Source organism: Neolamprologus brichardi, chromosome 12 (genome assembly GCF_056152115.1).
Source record: "Neolamprologus brichardi isolate AB-2024 chromosome 12, ASM5615211v1, whole genome shotgun sequence".
Lineage (NCBI taxonomy): Eukaryota > Metazoa > Chordata > Actinopteri > Cichliformes > Cichlidae > Neolamprologus > Neolamprologus brichardi.
The window spans coordinates 17,417,140-17,428,210 of record NC_142115.1 but is presented as its reverse complement, the minus strand read 5'-3'; the positions used below and the strand labels follow the sequence as shown (position 1 = coordinate 17,428,210).

Genomic DNA, 11,071 nt, shown 5'->3' with positions numbered 1-11,071 from the left:
TGCTGTTAAACACATGTAAAAATCATTTATGAATATGGTTATATTTATGTTATTTATTTAAAGGGTTAAGGTATTTGTCCATCATAGTACATCATAAAATAAGCACAGAGTTGGATGTTAACCCTAGGGTGCTTAGTTTAAGTAAAAATGTAGTTTGTTGTCGTTTTGGTTTATGAGCTGAAATTGTTTTACGTGTGTATGTTTATGTGTTGTATATGAATGTAGACCTGTGTATAGTAAATCATGTATGGATCATATAATTTTAAATTCTGAATATTGTTTTTTAAGTAATGGAATTTGAAATAAGGGGGTGTATTTTAAGTTTTTCTTTTCTCTTGTTATTTCAGTTATATTTGTATGTTCGAAATAAAATTATTCTATCTAAGAGGAGAAACCTGTTGATATAATTTGTGCCATTAACAAAAGAGGCCACTGTAGAATTTAACTCTAGTTTATAGAGAAGCAAAATGAAATAAAGATGCTATATCAGCAACAGGTTATGACACAGGAAATGTGAGTTTTAAAATGAGGTTAGTGTTAACACAGGGGTTGTTTCTGGGCAGCGTTTAGCTATGATGAAATTTACGCATGAGTAATTGCTTATATGTTTAAACTTAACCTCTTAAGCCCCAAGCCTACCTGATCTCCTGCTTTTTGCCCCCGTATCAGGGGGCGTTGGGGCTTAAGAGGTTAATTGATTAAAATGGTTGTTTTCTTTTTTATCTTTCAGTGGAATAGGCGCTTATAATGATTTGCTTGTGACCTATTGGGAAAGGTGACTTTTAGGTCAGAGTGGAGGCCCTTGCAGCAGCGACAGTTTTGTGTACAGGATGTTGATGATCAGAGAAGGGAAAATAGAGCGAGCAACAGGAAACATATGCAGGGACGTGAAAGCAATGCTTTAAGAGTGTCAAAATGATGAGTACTGAGATGAGTAACGTTGAAGAATATGTATAAATAATAGTTAATAAGTCAAAGATAATTAGGATCATGCTTTTGATTAAAGAGTCCCAAACAGGATAAGTTAGGGAGGCGTAGGAAAAGGTGTTTTGTTCCTTTGCAGGAGATCTCGGCTACCACAGGGGGTGAGGATCCTGGAAGCCCGAGACCTGACGGACCACAAGAGAGGGACCCAGAAAAAACCTAATCTCATGCATGGACTGTTCTTAAGGGGGAGCTGATGTTTATTACTGGACCACTTAGATGACATGAGGTTGTTGTCTGATTGGCTGAGCCAGAGAACTTCTAGAGAGGGTCAGAGCAATGACACACGTAAAGTGTGGTGACCCTCAAGAGGGTCACCAAGAGAGGGAATGTGAGGAATTAGAGATATATTTTACTGCTATTGTTAATAATCATCATCATCATTACCATTGCATTAATAATACAATCTGCAGTATTGATATTGTATTCAGATGTTTAAACATATTGGTACCCAATTAGCCTTTATTACAGGTGCAGTTATAACCACATTAAACTGTTGAGTTGAATCAATAATCTTAAATGCTTCTGAATGCTTGTTATAATCTTAAATGTGTACGTGCTGGCCTTCTGTCTGGTGGAAAAGGTTAGAAGTTTCAGCTGGTGAGGCGAGAGGTGAAACTGAGTGCATTTCATGCTGACACTCACACATTAGACTCATTTATAGGTGAGAGGTTAATCATGTTTGCTTGTAACTCTAAAATTGTCTCTGTAAAAGAGGAATAGTTTCTTGCTGTCTCTGCAAAAAGAGGAACAGTTTGGTGTTCCAGACAAGAAGTGAAAGTCAGAATGTTGACAGGAAACATCTGCTGTGGAGATGGAGACAATGTTATTTTAAATTGTGTTAAGTCATTGTGGTTTTGAAACCTATGTATGAACTGTATCTGAGTGACGTTTAAGGGGCGTAGTAAATTTAAGCCCTGAAAGGTATAAAACACCTGCTTATGCTCTGTAAGTCGGGGATCGGCACTGTCTGCGTACAGTGGCGGTCTTCCCACGCGTGTCATTAAAATCATCGTTTGACTTCACCCGGCCGGATCAGTGTTGTTATTATGAAAGTTGATTACCTCCTCTATCCCTCCTCAATATTGAACCCAACACTATCTATCTATCTATCTATCTATCTATCTATCTATCGACTTCCTGGTTAGCAGTTTTCTGTTGATAGTAAACAGACATTTGGGCCTGTTCCTTGGAGTATATATTTTCACTCACTGAACAGGACTATGGACACAGTACCAAACAGACCCAGTCCTTTTGTCATGGTCCTGTGTCTGGTGACCAAATGTTCATGTGTTTTGTTTGATTTTGGTTAATATTTCTTGGTTTTATATCAGGTTTTTTTGTGTTTGTGTGCTTATGTTAGTTTTCAATCTCTAGGTTTTGGACTGTGTTAACTGGTTAAAAGAATAGTTAGATTCTTTGAGTGGTCTATGGTTTTATTGTATTTTCATGTGTTCATGTTAAATTGTTTAGTTTCTTGCTATTAGAGATTATGTTTTACCTCCATCAGTGTGTGTCGTTAGGTCTAATTTGTCCCAGCTGTGTTACCACCTGTTCCCCATCCTCTCGTTGTCCTGCCTGTGTTTTTAAGTCCTGAAGTGTCATACCCTCACTGTGCTGTTTTTTTTCCCTTTCTTCTCTGTGCTTCTAGTAAGGTAGTGTTTCTGTTTTTGAGTTTCTAGTTCAGTTGTATTTTGGTTCTCTGTCGTCAGTACCTCGCACAAGTATTGGCAGTAACCTAAGCACCATAACAACAAAAGCAGTTGTGAATGTGCAAAGATGCTGGTGAATAATATTATTAGCAATATAGACAGCAGTTGCATAGGTTATCATAGCTATAATGGCATTTTCGTAGATTACCAGTATGCCTATAAATTTAGTAAAGATTAAGATAACCTCTGTCCAGATTAGCCTACATTATTTAGACAAAGAAGTTCCACAATTCTATCTAGTCATGAGCAGGTGGAGGTAGAGTGATTAACAGTTTCAGAGCTTGGTACCACAACTGAAAAGCGCTGTCTCCACTTTTCATAGTTGTTATTAAATACATGATGAATTTGACCGATAGTTTATTACTGCTCGCTTGTACTAAATATTGAGGGTACAAAGTAGAAGCAAAATAATTATGTTATCTGTGGAGTAAAGCTCACATATTTGTTTCCTCATAAACAATATGACCATAGTAGGTTTATGCCTGTCACGAGTACTGGGAGACAGGCATGTGACAGGCATTACCTTCTGTCTTCCTATTGTCATTTTCATTTAAATCACTGACCTGAAATTGGTTGCAGATCAGGTCCCCATGTTTGAAGCAACCATTTAAGAGACAACAAGATCTTGCTTTCGATGCACACATTTGGGATAGTTTTGGTTGTACTGCAGTCTCCAACCACTATTTTCCCTTGTTTGACTGTAACATAAGACATCCAGGTCTTCATCATCTGTTTGTACACAGGGCCTAACACTAAATTTGTTCAATGAGTACAGATAAATTCAGATAAGAAAGTCCCAATGAATCACAGATTTCTCTGTGAAACATTCATCCAGAGTTTATGTGTGAGATTTATACATATGAACTAGTTGTGAAGGAAGTCCATTGTCTTTTGTTTTTTCAGTTTACTCCAATTTTCTTTAAGTAGCTGTGCCTAAGATAGTGTCTCCTCCAGAAAAAATGGCATCATTGCTGACCGATTCATAAGTGAGACTGAAGTCCTGTACTGGAGACATGCTAGATTGTTGGTCAAATGGACTCCTTTCTTTGATGCCAGCCAGCTGAATTTACAAATGATTGTCTGCCTTTGCCTAAAGCATGAGGTTTAAAAAAGAAAGAAGAAAACATATCCAACTGCCTAACCCATCTAAAACAGTTGCAACATTTTTACAACATTGTTTTAAGCAAATTACCTCAGCTATTGCACAGCAGGAAGGACTTGCGCAATTTTGGTTAATTTACCAAATTTTGGTTTGGTAAATCTGTCTTCAAAATTGTTTGACGGCCAAGGGTATTAGACTAAAACAAGATTTCACACTGTTAAAAAGAGTTGCTTGATAAGATTGAAAAAATCAGATGAATGAGATCTACCATATAAAAAAATTAACTAATTACTACTATTCACAAACATTCAAAAATAAACTTTACATAACTTTATTCAGCTCTACAACTCAGAGAAAAAAACTGGCAGTTTGCAAAAAATAATATTGTAACATTTTATAATAATAACTATTTATAACAGAGGTAGGAAAAGTATTAAATGCTTTGACTGTTGTTGCACTTTGAACAATGCAAAATACAGTGCACCATGGTAATTAAGGCGTAAGTAGCTGTACAAAGTTAATGAGCGACCTGACCTGCCCATTAAATCACATGCAGTGCAAAAGTCTTATTTATGCCCAGTATATAGGTGACTAAATGATAAATACTGCATACATTAACAATTTCATTTTAATAAAAAAATGTTCAAGACATAATAGGGGTGGTCTAATGTCAAATCTGTACCTACACAGGTTTAGTTTATAACTAAATAACTCACTAATTGACCATTTAGCATTTAGTCAGTTATTTTGCATCAGATTTGTCTGGGAAAAGGAGTGAGTATGATGGAGGAGCTCCATCTGATTGAGACAGGAAGTCTACATTCATCACTGGTGCAGAAGGCAGCATGTTGTACGCAGGAGGTAATGGAGATTGAATAGAAGGAGATGGCTGGCTCTCAAGGGCAGATGGGGGTTGGTGAAATTGTTGGGGTGAGGGTGGGTAAAATTGTTGTGGTGCTGTTGGGGGTGGTGGCGGGTGCAGGACAGAAGATAATGAAGATGAAAATGGAGTTCCATATGGCGAAGGCACCTGTGGCACTGGGTTATTGTAGCTTCCAAACATGTGTGTTGGCTGAGAAGATTGCACACCCGCTGGTCCACCATATACAGCAGGGTTATTTGGGTATATAGGTGGTGGTGCTGAATAGCGTTGGACTCCTGGATATCCATAACTGCCTGAATGTGGAGACATAGGTTGAAGGCCCATGGGCATTGTGGGGGGAGGGAAGTCACTGTTGCTTGGACCCCCAATAGCACCTGTTGGATAGGGACCTACAGCCAAGCCAGGAGGTAAAATGACCACTGGGCACAGAACCTCTGGATCAAAAGCAAAGCTGATGTCCAGATATACCTAGGAGAAAGGAAAATATATGTAAATCTGTCTCATTAGTACATGATGCTTTTATTTTTACACTGGAAAAGCAACAAGAGAACATCTGAAAGCCACTTCCTCAATGATATTCATTGCTGTTCACACAGTCAATTACAAATGGCTCTGTCATGCATAAATCATAATATCGATTCCCACAAAAATTAAAGTTTTGCTTTAGATACAGTACTACATACCTTTAAACAGTATTCCACTGAGATAATATCACAGTTCTGGATTGTCAGCATGTAATCACTAGGAATCTTTATTTCACATCTGAGCTCCTTCCGTGTTTTTGGTTTAATACAGTTGTCAGCAACTTTATGGCAAACTGTATTCTCATGTTTGGTTCTGCCATTGGCACGGTACACGACTTTCTGTATTAAGCTAAATTTCGGTGTCATGTCACTGGATGAAGAATTGTCAACTTTAGCAAGAACCACTATTGTTTCACCTGTAAAAAAAAAATTGATTTTAAATACAATTGTCTTTACATTTTTCAGTTGACTAAAGTGCCATTGTCTAATATACACCAGAAAGTCACAACACCTATTACTTAAAGTCGAACTATTGGAAAGGAATTTCTGAAAGTGCAAGTTAGGCAACATCCCTACATTTCTCACTTCTTAAGAGTACAGGCTTAACTTGCAGTTGTATTAACACTGTGGCAAATAGGTTTCCCTGGATGCCAAATGATCAAGTTGGCCTTCGGGGCACTGGAATGGACAAAATACATTAAATAAAGCAGATAACATATTAATATCTCTTTACTTACAAGATGCCAATAAATTGGATAGTTTCTACATTATGGGAATGAAAAGTTTGTCAACTATGATCTCAATAGTCTTTTTGCATCCTCCATTATTAGCTAATTTATTGAATTCTGCCTATGTTCAACCACATAAAAATATTTTTTGGTATAGTGAGAAAAGAGTATAAAACAAATTGAGACCTACAACATTTGAAAAGAAATTTTAATACCTGCTGCGTAACCGATCCTGTCCACAGTTACATCCATGTGTACGTGTCCTTTTGAGAAAAAACCCATCTCTTTGTTTGTTGAACCAACTTGCGGTGACTACAGTGAAATAAACAAGCAAAACAATTATTCTGACACAATTCCATAATCAAACAATATTTTTCATGGTTTAAAGGTGCTAAAATTTATATTTTACTATATTAATTCATCAGATGATCTAACATTCACGTTGCGATGGATGCCATGGGGAGCAGCTTGGGGTTAGTATCGTGCCCAAGGTTATTTGGCATGCAGACTAGAGCAGCCAGGAATTAAACCACCAACCTTCTGCTTAGTAAATGACCTGCTCTACCTCCAGAGCTACAACCACCTCAGAGGATCTTTTTTGACCTGCAGATTATGGGGTGGGTTATTTGTGAAATAAGGCTCATTTCAGCACATTTAGCAAACCCTTAACTATTGTGAGTCCTAAGAGGCCTGGCAGAAAGCAGAAGACAGTTGGTGTTTTGGGGGCCTGGGTATAAACCTCTTTCTTGTGGGGCAGGGCATATTATCCTGCTGTGGGGAGACCACTGCTATCGGAATTGCCTTGCCGAAGGCATATGCTGGGTCTTTAGCATGGTTATGATACGTTGGTGTGTATTACAAGGATAGCAGCACTGCATTATGACAAGATTATCAATTCTATTCGTTTCACCTGTCACTGGTTTAACTGATGGAGCTGGATCTACCAGGTAACACTTTAAACGGAATGCACCGGTCATTACTGTTAATAATTAGAGCTGAGTCTTTTGGATTGTTAACATTTCTGCTGGGAAACATTTCACCTCCATTACAGTGTGTTCGTGGATAGTTCTCAGAGCTGTATCGCCTACCTTGAACAAATGAAAGTAGAATTATCTGGCCAATAATGGCCATTATTTGAAACAACCATTGTTTTTCTCTTATATGAACCCCCCAAGAAGTGCTACGTCTACAAGAAGGACGGTTGACACTGAGTGCATACCACGTAGCGGGAGAATACACAACATATCAAAGATGGCTGAATGCATTTTAAATACTGTACACACCATCAGAGAATGAAGGTTTGGAACACATTTGGAGACAAATTTGATCTCCTTCTCTGCTGTACTGTTCATCCTCCAGCTCCTTAACAGTTTTGCTTCTAGCTTGTAGACAATTTTTCCATGAGTCCCTCTGAAGGATGAAGGCATGCTTCTGCGTAGGGAAACAGCAGACTTTAAGTTATGCAATGTCAAGTGAAATAACATCATGTTTCCAATGCATGTACACTTTCAGCAGTCAAGTTATGAGGTACACCTTACTTGTGATGGTTTGAATCCCTTTTGTTTTCAGAACTGCCTCAGCTCAACAACATGCTGGGATTATTCCTTGGAGATTTTGGTCCATTATGCTATAGTGAACTCATAATGTTCAAGAAACCAGGTTGAGACAATATGAGCTTTGTGACACGGTATCTCACAAAGCTGGAAACAGCAATGTGGTTATAAACGGATGGATATGGCCAGCCACAATACTCAAGTAGCCTCTAATGATTGTCAGCTCAAGCTAAGGGTTCCAAAGTGTGCCAAGAAAATATCCCTCAAGCCATTACACCAGCAGCAGCAGCATGAAATGTTGCTAAAGAAGGATGGATTCTCAGTTGATAGGTGTGGCTTCTGCTGCTGTACCCCATCTACTTCAAAGTTCAACGTGTTGTACATTCAGATACTCTTCTTATACGCTTGTTGTAATGAGTGATTTTTGAGTTACTTTTCATATCAGTTTAAAGCAGCTTTTTCATTCTCTTCTGACTTGACATGAGCAATTTTCACTTAGACAACAGCTGCTAACTGGATATTTACTCTGTAAACCCTAGAGATGTTGTGTAAGAACAACTCAGTAGATACTGAAAAAATACTCTGGGACAAACAAAGATGCCACATTTAAATTCACTTAACTCATCTTTCTTCGCTTCAAACTTCAACACATCGCCTTAACCATATCTACATGCCTAAATGCCCTGAGTTGCTGCTATTTTATTGATCCACTTTTTGTGTTTGTTCAAATCACTGTTAAAGTGTAAATTCAAACCATTGTTTTGGTCAGCTGACTAACTGTACTTACCCTGGTGGTATTTGGAAACTGAATCTGTAGACATGAATCCCTTGGGGCAAAACCGTTTCTGAAAATGAAGGAAAATGAAGTATTGCAAAATTTTCAAATACAGGTACATAACGATTACTATTCAATACTTTTCTACTGCACTTTAGTATGACAAGTTTTGTCCTCTACATTCATGTGACTCCTGTAATTTACTTAGACACTTTACAGTCGGCTTTAATATTGAATAAACAGATAAAAGAAGGAGAAATTAGATGCTTTTTGTAGCTGCTGATTGTAAATAAAGATTTCTATATTGGGCTTCTAATACAGTCTATGACTCCTGTTTGACCAACTAACATGCTTAAACGCTCATGTTTCTGTATCGAAATTATATTTCAAAATGTTAAATATACACAAAATTATGTAAAATAAAAACAAGGAAAAAAAACAGATGAATGTTTAAGTGTTAAATTGATAGTAGGTTTGTCCCCAAAGTACAAAAGAAAGGTATGCTTAAGAACAGGTGTCTTTTTTTAACGTGTAATATATTGATAAATAGACTGTAGTTAACAGGATTCATAAAGGGGTTATATATAAAATAAGGAAAGCACCAATTTTTTACATGTGCATTATTGTACTTACTGTTTTTTCTAAAGTATAATCAACCCATTTCTTTTGAGTCACTTGAACTTTCTTCACAGAACACAAATTATAAATTAGAACTTCAACACTAACAATTAAATATACAAGTATTTAATATAACATGTTTCGTTTCCCATTCACGTGTATTTTGTTTGAGAAACGTGTCTTTGAAATGTTATATTTTTTTGCAAAGAAGAGAAAGGAAAAAAAATACATTCATCCCCAGGGGAAATTTCTCAAAATCCAGCAGTATCCATGTATTCATTGTATGAACACATGAAACATAGAATGAATACTAACACTAATAAATGCCAATAAATACACAGTTAAAACTTTTAACTATGTTAAAACTAACTAACTAACTATGTTAAAAATACATCTTTAATGTCAATGAGACTTTTTACCTCGATAAATAGAGAACAAAATTACTTTGCCAAAAATTGATAGCTCCTTCTACACTTGCAACACTAAAGATTAATTGAATACCTTTAATTCTTTGTTGTTGTTTCGTTGTCGGGTTTTTGTTTTGTTTTTTTGCAAATACATTTACAATACGTTGCAAAAACAAACATTTGCAAGAAGACTGTAAAGTGTGTTACATACCGCTGGCGCTCTCTGGGATTAAAAATTCCTTTAGTTTGAAATATCTTGTGTGCGCAGAGTACGTATGAGTATGGTCACCGCTCTTCTGAGACCACCGGACGTTAGCGTCCCCTTTCGCCTTGATAAACAGGCTTTGAAGTGAGGTTTCCTTGGATAAGGCCAGAGTTACAGTCCCTGTTATAGTGTCTCCCTCCGAAAAAGTCACGAATTTATTCACTGCGTCATATGCGACAGTAAAGCTTTCAACTGAAGGCATCGTAGCAAAGCGGTTCAGGCACAATAATATGAAAAAATAAAAGACTGTTACTACTCAACAAACGTTTCCACTGCGCGGTACTCCTTGGCCGAGACACTATGGCGTTTGTCGTAAACTGTGGTGGGAAGACCACGCCCAGGAGGGTCGTTACTGCCGGAAGACCTCTACTGCCATCCGCTGTAGAACGGAGAGAGTAGTCACAGGAAGCTGGATTGTGAGGAAGAGGAAGATTCCCTGTTCCCCGTTTTTAAAGCGCATTAGTTTCATTCATAAATACAGGTCCGCTGACAGGGAACTCTAGCACACAAGCACTTTCTCAGGAATCCTTCAACAACTGTCAGTAGCAATCGGTAGTGGTCATTAGGGTAGCCAGTAATGTTACTAATAAAACAGCAGCTTTTCATATACCACATTTAATTGAAAACAAATGATTTTCAATAAGTCTGAACAGTTTCACAGTTCAACTTTCATTTCACCATCGTGTCCACAATTACTTTATAGTTATATGAGTGTTGCGTTGCATATAAATTTCAAGATTGTATGATTTTTGCAAATTTTAGTTAGGTTTTATTTCCGTGATATTAAAAAAATGAAAACAAACTTAAAATGCAATCTTTTTTTTTTTTAAAAGCTGTTTTCTAATACCATTTTTTTTCTCTATTGTCATCCTTTCCACCAGGCTCAGGGAAACCTTCCTTTTCCTCTCTTTTTTTCTGTCATCTTCTTTCTTGTCTTCTTGCTCACTACCTGCAACATAGACGGACCCTCTGCTGGAATGAAACATACAGGTTTGATGTTAGCTTCTTAAACTGCTGACAGCCTAATACACACCATAATAACTGTAAATAGTTTCATTGTCTTGATTTCTGTTTTGATAATTCTTAAAACGTATTTGTGTCTATGACACTATAACACTATAATAATAGTACCTTGGCTGAGTACACCTAATAGCAGTATATTAAAATGCATTGCTTTAAACTAGGTTCATGGTCTGCTATAGCCATTCTCTGTAAGTGTTCTTTTAATGTTAATACAAATACAAAAGTTATACAGTAGTCTAATGGTCTCGTGGGCACTGAATAATTAAGTAATCACTGACTGTACACTGACTCAACATCGCTGACTGTTCATGTTAGTGAGCTGCCTGACAGTAATGAACACATGAATTGCCATATAAATAACTACCAACAAACTAAAAAGAATTATTTTAAATTTATTTTTGAACAGTGCCATTGTGATATTCTAAAAATAAATTTTATCAGCCTGCTGTGTGTAATACCAGCTACTGTGTGTGCAAACCTGGTAAAGACCTATAGTA

The 11,071-nt window shown here is 37.0% G+C and overlaps 1 protein-coding gene across 1 annotated transcript; it reads right to left on the bottom strand.

Annotated features, from left to right (window-relative positions):
• Nucleotides 1-4,113: 4,113 nt before the first annotated feature.
• On the bottom strand, nucleotides 4,114-9,946 carry LOC102787221 (arrestin domain-containing protein 3-like). The gene is made up of 6 exons (XM_087849062.1): nucleotides 9,498-9,946; nucleotides 8,274-8,331; nucleotides 7,217-7,364; nucleotides 6,149-6,245; nucleotides 5,365-5,621; nucleotides 4,114-5,149 (listed from the first exon to the last, which is right to left on the bottom strand). The coding sequence occupies exons 1-6, from the start codon at nucleotides 9,751-9,753 to the stop codon at nucleotides 4,541-4,543; spliced, it is 1,425 nt and encodes a 474-aa protein (XP_087705188.1). The 5' UTR covers nucleotides 9,754-9,946; the 3' UTR covers nucleotides 4,114-4,540.
• Between the last annotated feature and the right edge of the window lie 1,125 nt (nucleotides 9,947-11,071).

Coding starts and splice junctions, on each gene's coding strand:
- LOC102787221 (XM_087849062.1), bottom strand. CDS start 9,753: ATGCCTTCAGTTGAAAGCTTTACTGTCGCATATGACGCAGTGAATAAA. Junction 6,246..7,216: donor CAAACCTTCATTCTCTGATG/GTGTGTACAGTA, acceptor ATTTCACTGTAG/TCACCGCAAGTTGGTTCAAC. Junction 5,150..5,364: donor CAGTGGAATACTGTTTAAAG/GTATGTAGTACT, acceptor CCTTTCTCCTAG/GTATATCTGGACATCAGCTT.